Here is an 18,591-nt window from a genome sequence, read left to right on the forward strand (position 1 = left end):
TATTTATGCCAAATATCATTTAAATAAATGCTTTTTATATTTGTTATTTCATTTACTTAAGATATTATTCATAAATAAGCAAATACCTCATATTTGAATCTAATAAAAATAGTTTAAAAATCAAATTCCAAAAGGATAAAAAGTCAACCCCCCAGTCCAAGAAGAAAAACTGGATTTTGGTTATAGGGGCGATTTTCAACTTTTAAACGCTGGAGTTTTTCTCAATTATGAAAATTTTATAAATTCTATTATGTTAAAACATTGCTAAAAACCAAAAGTCCGGTAAAATATATATTTTTTTTTATATCCATAAAATTATTTTCATTTAGGCGATTTTAACAGCATTTGCGCACTTAAAAATAAGTTTAACCGGAGCATAACTTTGTCATTACAACTTAGATTTAAGTAATCTTAGACTTGTTGGAAAGCTGGTTTTATATTATAACTGATACAAAAAGCCTCATGTAAAAATAATATCATTTGACCAGTCAAACTTGTTATAGAACCAGAGCAGTTCTCTAAATTTTGATTTTTTATAACTTAATATGACTTGATGTTAATTTTTTATGATTTAATATGGCTAAATGTTGATTTTTAATGACTTGATGTTGCTTAATCTTGATTTTTTATGATACAAGGTATATATAGCTTACCAAATAATGTTAGAAAATAGAAAAAATAAAAAATAACAATTGGTCGCCTTGTTCGTCTCAAGGCGTGTGCCTTCTCTTCTAAACGCTTAGACAACCCTCCACCGCCTTGGTTCGCCTTGGCGCCGTGACAACTATGTGTGCATCTGCTGCTTAACTTTCGCTTGGGTAGTATTACCATGCTTTTTGAAGAGATTCATATTCTGGAATGTGACTTGGGGTTATCAGGTATTGGAGAATCTTAAGAGTACAACTAACTAGTCTGAGGATTCATGGTATCTCTTGCACATTTATGTTTGGATTCGATGGTCAAAGACAATCTTTCGCATTGCATGTTAGATTAATGATGCAGAGGTATCTCAGTGAATGTAGTATTCATGAGTATCAGTTGGCCAGCCTTACCCATAAAGATGGCTACCATGACAGACCTGTTGGTGCCCAAGGCACGGCTCAACACTGGTGGAGGGCCGGTAAGGGGAGGGAGAGGAGTCGCACAAAGAAAGAGGGGGAAAAGAGGTCACACGACCTTGCTGCTAGTATACCTACTCGGCACCATAAACAACTCCATTAAAACTTTATTCTCAAATCTCTCCAATACTTGGGATACATGCCTTTGTATAAAACGCTGAAATTAAAACTTGCCCAATTAAAATCTAAAATTGAAATTGCAACTTCTAATTACTTCCTAAATCTTAGTCTAAGACTAATAGAATAGAAACATAATAAGACTAAATTGAAAATTTCTACTTGTCTAAGCTATCCCCAAAAGAACCCAAAATAAAAAATTATATATCTTCCCTATTAAAATAACTCAATATTTCCTAAATAAAGCAAATCCTAAAATATCCTGTTGATCCTGAAAATCCAATCGGACCCCCGGTCGAGATTGCCCGAAGTGTCAACACGGTTCAGTCTCGATTCTGCATCAACTCTTACGACCGGGGGTGAATTGCTTATTGTTTGCATTGCGAACAAAATCCAAGATGTGAAGTTGTGGAGGTGCATTCAAGTCTAGAAAATCATGGGGGAGAACGAACTCATGATGGTGAACAACTGTCACTGCATTGATGTCCATCATTACTTGATCCACAATTTTCTCACTTTCTGTTGTCATCACTTGTTCTACAATAGGACGGTCTTCCACTTGTGTCGACACATTTGGTTCGTCATGTGGTTGTACTGGTGATATCACTTTCTTTGACTCAACCAATCCATGAAGAGTAAATTTTTTTCTCTTGTGGTAAGTCCGGAGGGTGCACACATTGTTGTCGCGATTAAGGATGCCGTCTCGTTGATCCAACCAACCTCGACCCAATTTAATGATGCGTTGAGAAGAGTCGAACACATCATAAAAGCACCATCATAATAATGATAAACAGAGAATTCAATGAATACATCATCCTTGGACTAAAAAAATAATTAATTGATCTTTGACAACATATCCACCATAGATCTTGAGACATTATTGTCGTGTTGTTTCTCATCAATCAACAAATAAGCAAGTTTTCCATTGGGCAAGCAAACTTTGAACTTGAAAACAAAAAAATCCATGGTTGGATCGCTTGTGGACTCTCCAATTCACAATTTCTCAATTTACAAGAGATGAATAATTGAAATTCCCAAGTGAGTGGCAAGACTCTGATTATGAAAGCTCAAAAATTTTTTTTTTGGGGGTTAAATGATGGCAGATTTATAAATAATGGAAGGTCAATTAGAAAGTTGGAAACCCACAATATGTTACGTATGGTTGAGAGGGGCAAACTTGAAAAGTAAGTAAAATATAGGAGAGAATAGAATAAAGGAGAAGGATAGGGGCAGTTTTGGAAAAGAAGAATTAATTTGAAGAAAAAGGACAAGAGAGGAATTGGGGTGGGGTTTTACCCAAAAAAAAGGATGTCTTCATCCTGTAGGACTCTCCTTCTCTGTTGAAACAAGGATACCAGCGAATAACCCGTGAGGAGAGCTTGTTGCGATTGGCGATGGAGCAAGTGTCAATGCAAGGGAGTCGACAACTATGTACAATTTTTATTTTAAAAATTGTTATCTGGTCTCTTGCTCTTTCTTCTCTTCTTCTTCTTTTATTTTCTTTTCGTTCTCTCTCTCTCTCTCTCTCTCTCTCTTTTCGACTTCTTTGATCTTTTTTTTTTTGGGTCGATGTCAGAACCCTAGAAGAGGGTCTCAATCAAAACAAGGGAAAAGTGACGATGAGGTTTTGTTTCGAGGACCCTTTTTTTTTAGCTACCGAGGGAAAACTAGGATGAGGGGAGGGGGGGGTTCGATTGAAGGGTTACAAGGGTAGAAAGAGTGGGGTGAGAGGTTGCGGAAATGGAAGGATGAGGTTGTTGTATGTTTATTTTTTTTCATTGCTGGAACTATCCGGCAGATTAATGATGGGGAAGGAGAATATGAAAAAAAGAGAGATGGTGGGGGAAGGATGGATCCTTCACCTCTGATACTACTTGATGGAGGGCCAGTAAGGGAAAGGAAGAAATCCATGAGAGAACTCAAAGTTGCAGGGTAGGGAGAGGAGTCGCACAAAGAAAGAGGGGGAAAGGAGGTCACACGACCTTGTTGCTATTTTACCTACCCGATACCATGAACAACTCCATTAAAACTTCATTCTCTCCAATAACTTGGGTTATATGCCTTTATATAAAAAAACTGAAATCAAAACTTGCCTAATTAAAATTTAAAACTGAAATAGCAACTCGTAATACTTCATAAATCTTAGTCTTAGACCAATAGAATAGAAACACAATAAAACTAAATTGGAAATTTCTTAGAAACACAATAAAATTAAATTGAAAATTTCTACTTGCCTAATAGCTATCCCCAAAATAACCCAAAATAAAAGATTACATATCTTCCCAATTAAAATAACTTAATATTTCCTAAATAACGTAATTCCTAAAATATCCTACTGATCCCAAAAATCTAATCGGACCCGGTTAGTCTCGATCGAGATTGCCCGAAGGGTCAACCTAGTTCAGTCTTGATTTTGTATCAAACACCCTCTTTATGTTCTGCTCCCAATGGCCTGTAGGTAGATCTCAATGTCTCATACTCATTTCACTATAAATTCTTCAGAAAAATATAATCCTGATGTTTATTTGTCCCATCCAACCATAAGTTAGTTTTTGTGTTGATTTCTTCCACATGTTGGTTTTTCTAGTTAGGTTTTGAGTTGATTACAACATGATCGAGAATTTTGGCAAAATTTTGACATGTCTTGAGTTGGATGATTAGTTAGGAATTTTCTAGTTAGGTTTTTGTAAGGATTGATCATATTAGAGCCGAGTTAGAAGTAGCTCCAGTTCATGATATGCTTCGAGAATGTCATTTGAGGTGGCATGGTCATGTTCAATGGAGACCTTGGGATGCTCCAGTTTGGAGGAGTGATTTGATTCAGATGGAAGGCACTAAAAGAGCCAAGGCATGCCCAAAATAACCCTAGGAGAAGTGGTAAGAACAGACATTCGTAGCTTAGGACTCATTTCTTATATGACCATGAATAGAGCTGATTGGAGAGCAAGGATCCATGTAGCTGACCCCATTTATTTGGGATAAGGCTATGTTGTTGTTGAGATGGCTGACTAAAAAGCAAAGGGGATAAATGATACCCTTAATTCTGATAAAAAAGAAATATATCATCGAAATTATTAAAAGGGAAATTATCTGGTACCACCTCTAAAATTGAAAATAACTTGGAGTAACACCCAAAAATGAAAATAATGTCTAATAGGCCCCTCACTTTCATAAAATTATATCTAAAAAATCCATTCCGTTAGGTTAAAGGCGTTAAGTGATGATATCATCAATCATTTTTCGCTAAATGGCCAATCTACCCTTATGGGTAAGTTAAGTTACTATAATGACCTTCGCCCCCAGTTAGTAAAGCTGAGTTTGGGAAATACTTTCCCAAAATCCACAACCGCTGCTCTGATATCCCTAACCTCTGGTCGCCGCTGCTGCTCTGCTCCGTTCACTTGAGAAGACTACACCTAAGAACTCCTCTGACCTCCAAACCCATGAACGAATAAACCACTTCAAACGATCTAACAAATCTATTCAATTCCCCAAATCCACTTTCCTCTTCAAATGCCCAATTGGGATTGAAAACCACCACCAGTTTCGGATATAAACTATCAATAACCGCATTTATAACATCCAATTTTGAAGCCTCCGGCACCAAAAACACCGATGTAAGACGCTGTTATCATAATCAGTGATCGAAGAAAGGTTGATTTGTTCAACGTGGTTTGATTTCGATGATAGAGGCTCGAAGGCTTTGTTATCTAATCTTGTAGAGGTAGGATCGGGCCATAAGATTAGGATCTTAAGCGGAGAGCCTTTTCTTCTAATGGGTAGATCTCCGAGCACCTGGAGAGCGAGTTGGGACAGAGACTTTCCTGAATCGTCAATGATTGGTATCTCAATTCGGAACCCGGGCTGGTTTTGCTTCTTGAGCTTGCCTGCCGCTAGTCTTGGGTTGTTGAGGGGCTTCTTTAAGGTGGTTGAGAGGCATGTCTTGGCTTGTAGGATGGCTACTTCCTTAGTGGTGGGTGGCGTGTAAGATGATAGTGAAGATTGTAGAAATAAAAGCCGATGGAGTAGCTGCTTATGGGGCAATAAGGAAAGGTGGAGGTGATGGTGTTCATAGTGATTATGATGGTAAGGTCCGTAAGGAGTTGGTTGAGACGGGAAGAGAGTTGTTGTTGAAGGCTTCAATGGAGCGGTGGGTTTTGTGATTTTAATTGTTGGTGTTCGGAGTTTGAGGATATTGGAAGCCATTTGAGTAAGGTAAAATAAATGGATGTTGTTAGTGCATCACAGGACACATGGGCACTGTTTGCAAGACAAGGGATGGAACCCATAGTTGACTCGGACATAACCAGTGCAGTTTGTTTCTTGGCCGGAGTTTGCAGCGTCTCCATTTGCGTCCTCGTCACGGCGTCGTGGTCGTGGGTGGTTTCAGGAAAGATTGAATCTGAAACCAAACCAATCGGTCTGATTTGGAAATGGTTTCTTGTCGATTTGTGTTGGTTTAGCATGTATATTGATACTTGGACCTTCCATGTAATGATTTGGAAGAAAATGGACTCTATTTAGAGTTTAAGGGTAAAAGGGACATTTCTCATTTTCAATTAACGGTATTACAAATTAAGGGTGCGGTAGACATTATTTTCATTTTTGGGGGTTACTCCAAGTTATTTTCTATTATAGGGGTGGTACCAGATAATTTCCCTTATTAAAATATTGAACTAATTGGCATTGAAAGATGTGATTTGACTGAGGAGATGAGGAAGAAGTATGTGGACATGTGTCATAATGACAACCTGAGTTCAGAACTGTGGATATCTTTCATAGTCCTTCGGCTACCCCACTTATGACCAGGAGAGCTTCAAGCCAAATAAGATATGAGATAAATAATATGATTATGGGGTGCAAGAGTAGTATTGGGATTGATCAATCTATGGCTTACAAAATTGAAATTTTTTTCTTAGACTTATCACATGGGGGGCGATAATGATTACCAAATAATATTTTCTCAACAATGCATGTACTATAGACTGTTGTCTCCTCTGCATCTTTTACTTGGCACATGTAATTTTTTTTCTTCTTTTGTTGTAAATTTTGGGTTGTATATTTGTAAAAATGTTTATTTTATCATTACTTGAAAATTATTGTAATCCCCCACCCTGCCCCTCTTCCTCTAAAAAAAAAAAAAAAAAAAAGACTCTTACATCCCTCCGCCATGTATCTAGCAGATTAGCACCTCATATGAGGCACTCCCCTTGCACCTTGTCACACACCTGTTACCGCTTAGGCATGTACTTTTCTTTTTTGTCTCCATATGCCTTTTTTCGCCTATTGTCGTTTTGTTGCTCTATTTGAGCCAGTGAGGCTTGAGATCTGTTGCTCACCAAAGTGCCTTTCGAGCTTGTTCTGGTTAAGATATATATATATTTTTTTCTTTCTGGTAATGTGCTAACGGAGCTGTCTATAGCTTATTAATTGTTCTCTTTGCGTCCTTATGCTGATTCTGACATCAAGCAATGTGAATTTCCTTGAAAAGAATTGGGATTTCTCCCGCTAGAATGTCCTATAAATTAGCTCAAGTGCCTTGGTTTATTGTGATTAACTTTTTGATTTTACATTTTGCAGGCTATTTCTCCACGAGAGCCTGCTTTTCTTTTGGAGGACGGTGATCAGCACATTGTTGGGAACTTGAAGGATGATGGTTATTCTGTTGATGCACTATCCTCAATGGCTGGAAGTCATTCTGATGGCATCATTGAAACAAAAAAGTCTAAATTTTTCTCAACTTCGAGGTTTGGTTCCTCAAGTGGTGCTATTGCTGGAGTATCTGGTGCAGTGCATTTGGATATTCCAAAGGGCATTAGATGCGGATTGAATCTTTCACTTAATAATTTGCATTTTGGTCAGGAAGGTGACAGAAAATGCTCATCTGAAACAACTTCAAATGAGTATAAAGCATATGGTGATCAGGATATAGCTGTTAATGCTAACATTCATTCTTCATCCTCTTCAAGCTTTACTGGAAAAGTGAAGTTCGAGGTTATGGAGAATGGCTCGGCAGGCCCATGCTCGGCTGCTTTAGGTACTGCTTCAAATTGTAATATGCTTGCAGTGGAGGATTATCAAGAAGTTCCTCACGATTCTTATGATGATGAGTTAGACCAGATGATACTCCAAGACCGGATCAAGTTGCTAATATCAAGAAAGATTTCTAAGTCAGATGGCTCCAGAAACTTGAAATGTCCGCGGAAAGTTTTGCCATCTATTGTGGACCATTTCCCAACAGTTTCAGAAAATTCCGTACCTAGGATCATCAAGAATCGCCGGAAAAGGAAAAAGATTGCTACGTAAATATCTCTTCCTTTTGAGCCATTCCTTTTTCTTTATAAGTTATGCTTTCTAATAATTAGGCTTGATCATCTGGGCTGAAACTAAAATGTAGGGATTCAGTGGCAACAGCATTGGAGGAAGATGCTCCTGGACTTCTGCAGGTATTTATTGGGTATCTATTTTGATGTGCATGAAAAAGGATCCATGTGGCCAAACCATTTAGTTGGGATAAGTTTGGGTTGAGTTGAGTTGTTTTTTGATGTGCACACCTGGATTGAGCTTTATGGAAATGTCATCTGAGCAGGTGTTAGTTGAAAAAGGGATAGCAGTGGATGAAATTAAACTTTATGGGGGCATGGAGGAAGAAAATGTTCTTGATGATTCTTCCAATGGGGACAACTTTGGAGAGCTTGAAGATGTGATCTCTAAGGTAGCAAATGATTCTTTGTATTTGTGATGTTTCATTTTAATCATTCATATAATTTTTTTTGCAAGTGTGATGTTTCATTTTAGCCATTCGTAGATTCTTCTTTGCTGTTTCTTTTTTGTCCAGGATACTTGGTATGCTCTCTTTTACTAATATTAGGTGTTAGAAGCGCTTTTGCTGAATTGACGAATTTAATATTTAATGTATGGACAAATTCTGTTTTGTGCCTCCTCTGACCTTTCCTCTTTTTTCCTTTTTTGCTTCCTTTCTTCCCTGTAATTTTCTGGGAGCTAAAGATCATTTTCTCTAAACTGTTCATTGATTTCAATTCATATTATGATTGCCCCTACATTCCAGTATTTTTATGATGATTTAAGTGAGATATGTGAGGTTTTAATGCTCTTAATATCTTAAATGTTTTACGTCTCTACCTCTGTTGATCATTTTATTTGTCTTCAACCATTTCAGGTTTTTTCTCAGAGTTCTTCTTTATTAAAGTTTGCTCTAGTTCGTTGCACAAAGGGATTGAAAACCAGTTACTGCTTGGCTTGTTTAATTTCACTTGTCGAGCAGGTTGGAAGCTTTTTTAAACTTGTTACAAGTTTTTCAGTCTGCTATTATTTATTTTTCTTTCAGTTTTATGAACTACTTATGCATCATAATTAACAGATTATGACAGTATGTTTCTCCTTTGTATCCATAGACACGATATTTGCAGTTCCGGAAGTGGCCTGTTGAGTGGGGATGGTGCCGAGACCTTCAGTCGTTTATATTTGTTTTTGCAAGGCATAACAGGTGCAACATTTACAAAGATGCTTTGCCTTTCTTGGATTTGAACTTTTTTTTACTCATAATGTTATATTTGGAAGACAATGATTCCCATGTTAATTTAAATGCAGAATTGTTCTTGAGCGCCCTGAATATGGCTATGCTACATATTTCTTTGAGTTGGTGGATTCCTTACCCATTGACTGGCAGATTAAGCGGTTGGTGACAGCCATGAAGCTTGTTAGCTGTAGCAGGATAACCATTATCGAGAACAAACCGTTGTTGGTAATACCTTCTAGGCACTTTAAGTTTAGCTAGTTTCTATTTTGAGTATCGTGACAAAATGTCTTTGGTGCTCATGTCATGGCTTTGAATTTTATTCTGCCTATTTGTTAAATTCCTTTATGGTTAGTTTATGGAGTTGCTGCATTTAACTAATTAAGTATTTGTCAAGTGGAATATTGTGAACTATGGCCTCCCTTCGGTGCACCACTTATGAATGGGGTTTGTCTAGTCAATCATTTTATAGTTCAAACTTCACGTTGGAGACAGACACTTTCACCCCTATCTTGATCTATTGCATGAAGAATATAATAATTTGTATTGTTCATTGTCCTTTCTGATTATGACATGAATTTTCCCCAATCTTGAACACAAGGGTACTCCCTTATTATGATCTCTTTTAACACTTGGCATTCTTTACTCATAAATACCCATCTTGGATACTAGTATGTTGTACAAATACTGATGGTTATTCAGTCCAAAGAGGCTTAATCTTTCTTCTTTTGATGGATAAGCAAAAGCTTTCATCAGGTTCAAAAGCTCATTTCGTTTCGCCAAAACAGTGTTTAATTCTGATGACCATGGACACAGCCATCAGATGGAGGTGAGGGGTGCCCTTTAGACCCTCATCCCCCAGTCCAACAGTTGTGTGCATGGCCGTGCACAAAACCTTTTGCCTTAAAATAAAATCAAGACTATTTATGTAAATTGTTTTCCAATTATGCAATGAAGCGTTTAGGGTGGCTAACAAAACCCTTAATCTTCACTCCTTTTTTGTTTCAGATTTTTCCTTTACTTTTTTGTGAAAGATATTTTACTACATTAATCTAACATTGTTTATAAAAATGGGAAATATTCAAAATAGAGATTATTTATTAGTTTACTTTATTATATTCAAAATTAGTTTTTTGTGTACTTTCTTCATGAAATACATTTAATCTTAGGAATTCTTCCAGAAAATTTTGTTGCCCCCTCATCCCCCTCATCCCCCTCCCCCCCCACCCCCCAACAAAAAAAGAAGAAAAAGGATTAGCTTTTCTGTCATTTGGATCAGCCTATTTGGACTAGTGCAGATTGGTATTGGTTGAAACTGATCCAATCCTGAAATTTTCCTATACCTTGGTAAAACATGGCAAGATACGCACATAGAGGCACAACTAAATCTACACGATGTGTTCTAACTCCATGTGATATCCATTGGTGGATCTACATTTTGTAGGAACTGATATTTCTGTTCCCGATGAATTCTTAGATGGAGAGGACTTGAAATTTTAAAGGGATCAGTAGCGGCGACTTTGAGGCAATGGCATGGGTATCAGCGTTTCAGGTTAGAGTGGTTGAGCAGCAGTGCTGGTGGTAATGAAGGGAATGTTTTGGTGGTGGTGGTGGTTAAGTTAAAATATAAGGATGGGAAGAGAACAAGGAGATGAGAGATTGGAGAAGAAGAGGAGGAAGAGGAGGAAGAAGAAGAAGAGAAGATAGAATGGTGGAATCGTGTGTTGAGAGTAATACCTCTTTTAACACAAATATATTGCTTCACTAATATATTACAAGTAATTAATTACACACACCTCCCTAGGGAGGTAAAAAGGGAAAAATAAAATATAACATGACTAGTAACACACCTAGTTCCCAAACTACCCTTAGAGCAACATAACTAATATCTCTAACATGTTATGGGTTCAGCGGCAGGAAATGGTAGTGGGCTCATGGTGCTGTTGGATGGTGATGAACCAGTTTCTTTGATTAATGTTGACCATTGGGGTTGCATTGGAGGTAATGGTGCTGAACTTATTGCGTGATGATTATGGCAGTGCTGATCCGTGGTGGTGATGGTACACTGATGGTTGCAATGTTGAGCTTAGTGGTGCAGAAACCGTGGCAGAAATGAGCCACACTGGTGGTATACTGTTGATTTTTTTTAATGTTGAATTAAAGGGAGCAATGGTTGCTTGTGGCTTAGTGGGGATGTTAGATTGGTGATACTACCACTGGTGGTGCACTGTTGATGGGAATAATGGACAGCATAATCTTTACACCATTTTGTTAATTGCAATTGTTAAAGAGGGGTGGTACACTTCCTTCCACCACTCAGATAAATATCTTCACTAGGACTAGTCTGACACTGACTATACATTGGGTTAATATCATAACTAGAACATCAAATATGGTCAATATTTGCCAGCCTTCAAAGACCATTTGAAGTTTCTCTGGTCTCTGTAAATGCTTCTTTTTCATTTTTCAGTATAGTTAGTGCCCCCTATAAACATACATTTGATGAGAACAAATAAAAAAAGAGGTGGTTCTTGGGAAACAATAGAATTATCAAGGGGATACGTAGGGAAAATAATCTCCCATTAAGTATCTGTTAAGATGTAGAATGCGGGGATACGTAGGAAAAATGATCTCCCATGAGTATCCGTTAAGATTTAGAATGCTGTTGGTACTAAAGTAACTAGGAGACTATGGTATCATAATTTAACAATACCAGGAAGTCTTAGTTCGTCTATGTAATGCAAGGATTTTAACCAAGCGTGCAGCTTAATCTGCAATATAAGATTTTCTTTTATTGTTAGGGAAGTATTGGGAATAATCCTATATTCAAGTACGGAGGCATATTTGCCTATCTTTTTATCATAATTTGCATCTGTTGCTTAAGCTGGACTTGAAAAACATTCGTCATGTTGAACTTAATGAAAAAGTGCATGTTTAGATCACTTGGTCCTTAACTCAAAAGTGAGTGTCGAGAAAATTTCTCAGTGATATGGAACCTTATCTGCTTCAGTGACGCAAAAGGATCATAAGGTTTATTTTATGTTTGGTGTTTTCTGTAAGTTGTTAAGATTAATGCACCCAGAGGACACAAATTATTGTAATAGCATTTCCTTCTAGAGGAGCACTACTGCCTAGGAATTGTGGATCAATGTTTATGATATGAAGATGTGCTCTCCATAACGTCAAGTGTATAGAATGCTAATTTTGCATCAGAGACTGAAAGTTGATTACTTTGTTAAGTCCCCCTAGTGTTTCTATGTTTGTAACCTATTCTTTACTGAATCAATCTATCAGCTACTTGATCAGCTTGATGGATCTTTTTTTTTTTCCTCGTGTTGTTTTTTTTCTTCTTTTCTTTTTTGGGGGGGGGGGGAGATAAATGGGATTTGGTAGAAGCACATACCAGAATCTTCATGTTGAAGTAATGCCTGTTAGTTTGTTCTATGATAGTAAACTCCTTTGGTAGTGTCTGTTTTTATATTGAGATTTGAAATTTGATGCATGCTTCTTGTTATTGTCCAAGGTTGGTGAAGATTTGACGGAGGGGGAAGCACGAGTGCTGGAAGAATATGGTTGGGCACCAAATACTGGTCTAGGATCTATGCTCAACTATTGCGACAGAGTTGTTCATGACAGTAAGAATGAGGACGGCTCAGAGTGGAGGTTAAAAATTGGGAAGTTTCTGATGGATGGCTATAATGGTGGGACTATTTTGTTGCCCAGACTCCCAAAGAAAGCCATAGAGTACAACAGCACTCAAAGCCAACAGGTCATGGAGTACATGGACACCCAAAACCCCATAGTTACAGAATGCAAGGTTAGTCAGAATCCACAAATCATTGAGTACAGGGGTAATCAAAGCTCCCATTTCATAAAATTCGAGGGTTCTCAAAGCCGAAACATTAAGCTGGAGTTCTGTTGAGTGTGAGCTTGTAAATATTTATAGCAGATGAGACAAGTTGAAGACAATCCAGTGTTAGATTTTTTTTTTTTAATTAAATTTAATTTAGTGTTAGATTGAAGTGTAATTTTTCTTCTATTGTAGGTAATAGTAGTTTCTAACTGTCAAATTATAAGATGGTACTTTGTATATAATAGGTTATACTTGAAAATGATTAGCAATACATGCCTGTGTTTCTCATTTTCATTTGTAGTGTATGTATGACTCTTCTATTTGTATGATCAATATCAGCTGTGATCAGTGGTGTATCATATCCTTAGTACCTTAGTTTAGGGATTAGTTATTGAAGTTGGGGGAGAGATATATTTCCCTGAGTGCTTACCTGGACTTGGCATTATATATATTGAGGATTTCAACCCATTGGAGTTGGCCTTACCATGGTCAATCCAAATATGACTAGTGGTGCTTTGCTACCTTTCAGAGCCAATGGGCGGAGATTTCAGTAGGAGATTATAGATAATATCATCCATAAGGAGATTAGAGATTTCAAAAGCTTATTAAATGACCGAGCTTCTCTTGGATGATGACCCTCTTGTCACGACCTGCCCAACATAGGCCCACGGGCTTAGCCCACCAAGCCCATGGACTTAGGCCAATGGGCTAAGTAAGGTCCAAGTTCTAGAGTTTTCTACAAAGGTGTAGTAACTCTAGATATTTTATTATAGATATTTATAGAAGATATTTATAGGAGATATTTTGGGAGAGATTTCTAGAGTTCTCCACTAAGGAGGTGGGAAGCTTCTAGTTTCCTCCCCAACCATTGGATGGAGGACATTTGTAAATATCTTAACCATCCATTGTAACTTGGGGTGCCTATAAATAGGTGTTGCCTCATTTGGCAAAGACACTCACCAAGGACCAACCAAGAGTGTTCAACCAAGTAAGGGAGTTCTCAAGCCTTGTACTCAAGAGTTCTTTAGTGCAATACAAGTTCATTCTTCCCAAACTCACTCTTGTGTTCACTTCTTCTCTTCCCAAATCCCTTAAGGAGGGTGGTTAGGCTGACTTAGTGCTAGTGAGAGTGCTAAGTGCCGGCGCGGTTGCTTAGAAAGGTCTAAGGCCGTGACAGTTGTGGTATCAGAGCTTTGGTTGCAAGGGAGCCAAGCTTGTAGGATAAGAGACAAGCGAGCTAAAACTGTGGAATAGAGACCAACACCTACACAAGTAAGCAAAGAAAGAGTGAAGGCAAGTCCGTCGACGTTGGCGTTGCTATGGAGCCTCGATTAGCTCTAGGGGAGCAAGTATTGGCCGAGGCAAAGGGGTGCCTCGATGTTACGGAGCAAAGTGGGGAGGAGCTCAAAGGCCATATGGAGCTTAGGGAGGAGCTTGATGGCTAGATGGGGGAGCTCAAGGGGTCCCTACAAGGTGCTCTCAACACCATAGTAAGTAACCAAGAGGAGATGGTTGCCACCTTGAAAGCTCAAGTGTGCAAGACGTTGGACAAGGTGAAAGCTCGTATTGGAGAAGAAGTACGGGAAGGTTGGGCTACGAGGAGGATAGCGGCGAGGGAAGCCACTACCTCCACTGACATGTCTAAAGGAGAAGCACTACGGCACAAGCGTGATAAGAGGGATCGGTTCAAGCCTAGAGACAAGTGCTTCTTATGTGATGAGCTACATTGGTTTTGGGATTGCCCTAGGAGGAAAGCTCTCAGTGCCCTATTAGAGGAAGAGGGCCAAGAGGAAGAACCACCTTGCATGGGGTCACCAATGCAGCACAGTGCCACCAGGGGCAAGACAGGGGTCGAGGCCCTTAACTCTCAAAAAGGGCTGATGTGTGCAAAAGTGTACATCAATAGGAAACCCACACAGGTGAAAGTAGATACGGGAGCCACACACAACCTCACCTTGACGGAGGAGTCAAAGGAACTTGGACCAAGGTTGTCCAAGGTGGAAGGGTGTCCTAAGGCTATCAACTCCAAAGAATGCCCTATACATGATGTTGCTCGAGTGGTCAAGATGAACATCAGGACTAAAGAGGGTGTTGAGCATGTGACAACGATGTGGCTCAAGGTCGTCAACTCCCAGGACCGTCCCATAACTGATGCTCGAGGGGTCGAGATGAACCTTGGGACAAAAGGAGTTCTCCAACACCATCCAGGGGCTAGGTGCTTACTTGCCCTTACACGGGAGGGCAAGACAAGGAGAATTTGGGAGCAAGATGGCTTGCTCCATGCCGAGAAGAGGAGGATGCAAACAAGAGGATGGAGACAACCAAACGACGTTGTAGGAGACTCAAGTTATGTGACTACAACAAAAGCCCCAATAGGCATTGCTCCTTTCGAGAGGGAGGCTAATTTGGTTGTTGATCCAATCATCCAAAGACACAAAGTACCTCCTTATATGGAGTATCTAGTCAAGTGGAAGGGGCGACCAGAGAACAAACGAGATGGGAGACGACTGGCAATGATAGCATAACTTGTGAATACAAGTACCACAAGGAGGTTGTGACGAGGGCGTCACAAATTTAGGTGGGGGAGAGTGTCACGACCTGCCCAACATAGGCCCACAGGCCTAGCCCACCAAGCCCATGGACTTAGGCCAATGGGCTAAGTAAGGTCCAAGTTCTAGAGTTTTCTACAAAGGTGTAGTAACTCTAGATATTTTATTTATAGAAGATATTTATAAGAGATATTTTGGGAGAGATTTCTAGAATTCTCCACTAAGGAGGTGGGAAGCTTCTAGTTTCCTCCCCAACCATTGGATGGAGGACATTTGTAAATATCTTAACCATCCATTGTAACTTGGGATGCCTATAAATAGGTGTTGCCTCATTTGGCAAAGGCACTCACCAAGGACCAACCAAGAGTGTTCAACCAAGCAAGTGAGTTCTCAAGTCTTGTACTTAAGAGTTCTTTAGTGCATTACAAGTTCATTCTTCCCAAACTCACTCTTGTGTTCACTTCTTCTCTTCCCAAATCCCTTAAGGAGGGTGGTTAGGCTGACTTAGTGCTAGTGGGAGTGCTAAGTGCCGGCGCGGTTGCTTAGAAAGGTCTAAGGCCGTGACACACACTCTGCCCTTCTAGCTTGTGTTTTAGACCGTGGATTGGATGACATTGCAGTAGGCAGGGACCAAAGTTCTTCAAATATGGTTATAAGAATGGCAGTCCCCAGCTTTGAAGCTTAGGAAACTAATGGAATGGTACGCAAGTTCCATGTATTATATTTCTAGGCAATTCAAACACCTTTTTAGATTAGTATTTAAAGGAACTACTTGGACCATTTTTTCCGTTGAAAAGCGAACCAGGAGTCCCCATATAATTTTAAGAGTCGAGTAATCAACAACCAATCCGGGAAGTACCACTCCAGTTACTGTCTCAGAAGAGAACCCAAAGAGGCTGATTGATACCTAACATTGTACCATCCTCTACTTGAACGTTCATGAATTTGTTCAGAATTAGTAAGAAAAGTACATATTTCCACTTCTGCTTTACTATATTCTAGCAGAATTCAGCCACCAATGGATCTCCTGTAGTGCGTCCCCTTCGTCAACTCCTCTACAAAACGTTGGTTGAAAGCATCGGTTGGATGCAAGCCATCCCAACTGGTATACTCCCTTGGATTACTACAAGCTTTTGCTTCTGCATTCTTTCCACATGAAATCAATGGGTTGTAGTTATAGGGGCCTCCTCCGTAGCCACAACAAGCCTTGAACTTCTCACTTCTCCTGAATCCTACATCAAGAAATTGAAAATATAAACAGGAAAGGAAAAATAAAGTTTTGTAGACAGAAGAAGCAGCACTAGGAGATTACCGGTCATATAAGAAAACTGGCTCTGAATATATACAGACAAGGAATTTCCATAACAATATATTATTAGGGTGACAATAAGGCCGTCTAAATGGCTAATCCATTCTAGGCCTGGGTGAGGGTGTTGTGTTGGTTTTGATGGGTACAAAAGCAGGTTTATACATGATAACCATGTCACAGCCATATGGTTAAGAAAAGTCAAATTTGAAATATGGAGAATCTGATGAGCAGAGCAGCCTATCTATTCAATGGCCAGAACTGGGAAATCAACGTCCACATGACCAAAAACAATGCCACAGAGATTGGAGATCACTACTCCCCCTATCCCTACACAGGCAACCACCCCCACCCCCACCCCCCAGGGCAAAAGAGAGGTAATTGTAGACACAAAAATTACACTTTAAAAGGATGACATTTACCATAGATTTCAGGGTTTGCAGCCACATCAAATGTGAACTTCTGGAAGTCCACTAATGCGACATGTATATTACTGAACTTGTTACTGAGAACATGAAGGGATTTTTCCAACCCAACATTTGCAAAATCCACAACAGCATTGTACACTTGAAGGCATCCAAATTGATCGGTCGAATTGAATGGTCCCATAGAACCCAGAGTCAATGCTAATGGTGTACATCCGAAGGCTGGGAAGTTGAAGACCAAGAAATTCATTGCTCCTTCCTTGTGGAGATCCTGAATAAATTACTCAAAATTCAGTTTTAGAGCATAAGAGGAAATGCTAATTAGAACTTCAATGGAGATTTGAGTAAGAACTCAATACTTTTATGGCTTTTGTGATTGCTGATATTACCAAAGGAACTGTCTTCTGTTTTACTACTGTAGGGGTTAGATTATCCCTTAAAATAGCTCTGAGGAAGTCATTGGAGCCAATACAGATCACATAAAGCCCATTGTTGAATGCCTCCACTGGAGGAACATGAGAAACTGCACATCCTGGTTAATGGAGGCCTAATCAATGGGGGATGTAATACTAATAGAGAACACAATACTAACAGAGCAAAAACTATGGGAGTGGAGCAATCTAGTATGGTTAAAGTTACAGAGAGAGGAATTGCTTACTGGATATATGTTTGGCATTTAAGGAACTGTAGACCTTGTGCTTGAAACTAAGGAAATGATTAATCTGTAGGTGAAGGAAGAAAACCACTGGATCAGTGATGTTTTGTGCTGTTGCTCCTCCAACTGCAAAATTGATGCCATGTCTGTAGTTGGGAGCAATATTGCTGAAATAGGGTTGAAGAAATGGTAATCCCCATTTAGAAGCTGTAAAAAAAGAGCGAATTCATTGTTTGATGAGAAACATAACCAATCTCGAATCACAAGTAAAGCATTAAAATTTGAAAATTACTTCAGGATTGATTTCTTACTCAAGAAATCTATAATCAAACGACCATCTGAGAATCGCCCAGAAGGAGAATGGAAGAAGGTAGAGCCATATGGCGACTTCTCAGCTTGATTGTAAAATGAGTAAGCTTCAACTGCATTTCCAGTATCACTCAATGAATCTCCAAACACAAAGATTGAAGGAGGAGGGCCACTTGAGAACAAGCGGTCCACTGTAAAGCTCACACTGTTGCTTAGAAGGAGAGTAGTGGCTAAGAAAAACAGCATGAAAGAATGAATTGAGTCTCCTGCCATCTCTGGAATAGTTTGCTTAGCCTTCTAGTGTCATAAGATTTCTTTCTTCTTATAGATATAAATATTGGGTATGGGTTCTTATTTTCTTGCTTTTGCTCCAAAGATTTGATGGTGGATTTCCAAATTTTCTTCTCTGGTTTGAAATGGGACACGTGTCAATCACTTCTGTAAACAGTTCCAAATGGAGGTGAAAAGTGGCTACTTCTAGCTGAACCTGGAACTGTAATTTTCTGGGGTTTCTGGTTATGTGATCACAAATTAGCTACCAATTCTGTAACTCTTTTGTTTTTCTCTGTTTCTGTTCTGTTCATAGATAGAGCCAAGGAGAGTTAGAACTGTCATGAACTCTTGATGGGACATCCACGTGTACCGGCGACCGACGCAAGAACCAGCCACATTCACAAGAATCAACTAGTTTCTGGATTAGTAGATGGCACCATTATTGAGGA

The 18,591-nt window shown here is 39.1% G+C and overlaps 2 protein-coding genes across 4 annotated transcripts in view; one reads left to right on the forward strand and one right to left on the reverse strand.

Moving 5' to 3' along the window:
* LOC122081776 overlaps positions 1-12,913 on the forward strand; it is a 21,342-nt gene extending 8,429 nt beyond the window's left edge. The window contains exons 5-11 of one of the 2 annotated variants that reach the window (XM_042649041.1): positions 6,816-7,537; positions 7,633-7,681; positions 7,825-7,950; positions 8,416-8,520; positions 8,651-8,742; positions 8,847-9,000; positions 12,296-12,913. In XM_042649041.1, the coding sequence (XP_042504975.1) occupies positions 6,816-7,537; positions 7,633-7,681; positions 7,825-7,950; positions 8,416-8,520; positions 8,651-8,742; positions 8,847-9,000; positions 12,296-12,694 (1,647 nt within the window). In that variant the 3' untranslated portion in view covers positions 12,695-12,913. Of the gene's footprint in view, positions 1-6,815; positions 7,538-7,632; positions 7,682-7,824; positions 7,953-8,415; positions 8,521-8,650; positions 8,743-8,846; positions 9,001-12,295 lie in introns of those variants that run through there. The other variant, XR_006141201.1, reaches the window with a different exon arrangement.
* A 3,077-nt stretch (positions 12,914-15,990) lies between these two features.
* On the reverse strand, positions 15,991-18,332 carry LOC122081496 (GDSL esterase/lipase At4g01130-like). 2 transcript variants are annotated; one of them, XM_042648645.1, is made up of 5 exons: positions 17,872-18,332; positions 17,564-17,767; positions 17,295-17,437; positions 16,903-17,176; positions 15,991-16,406 (listed from the first exon to the last, which is right to left on the reverse strand). In XM_042648645.1, exons 1-5 carry the CDS (start codon positions 18,140-18,142, stop codon positions 16,183-16,185), a joined length of 1,116 nt encoding a protein of 371 aa, XP_042504579.1. In that variant the 5' UTR covers positions 18,143-18,332; the 3' UTR covers positions 15,991-16,182. The 2 variants fall into 2 exon arrangements, with proteins under 2 accessions (XP_042504579.1, XP_042504578.1); XM_042648644.1 differs by having other exon boundaries at positions 17,265-17,437; positions 17,872-18,327.
* Positions 18,333-18,591: the final 259 nt, after the last annotated feature.

Source organism: Macadamia integrifolia, chromosome 6, assembly GCF_013358625.1.
Source record: "Macadamia integrifolia cultivar HAES 741 chromosome 6, SCU_Mint_v3, whole genome shotgun sequence".
Lineage (NCBI taxonomy): Eukaryota > Viridiplantae > Streptophyta > Magnoliopsida > Proteales > Proteaceae > Macadamia > Macadamia integrifolia.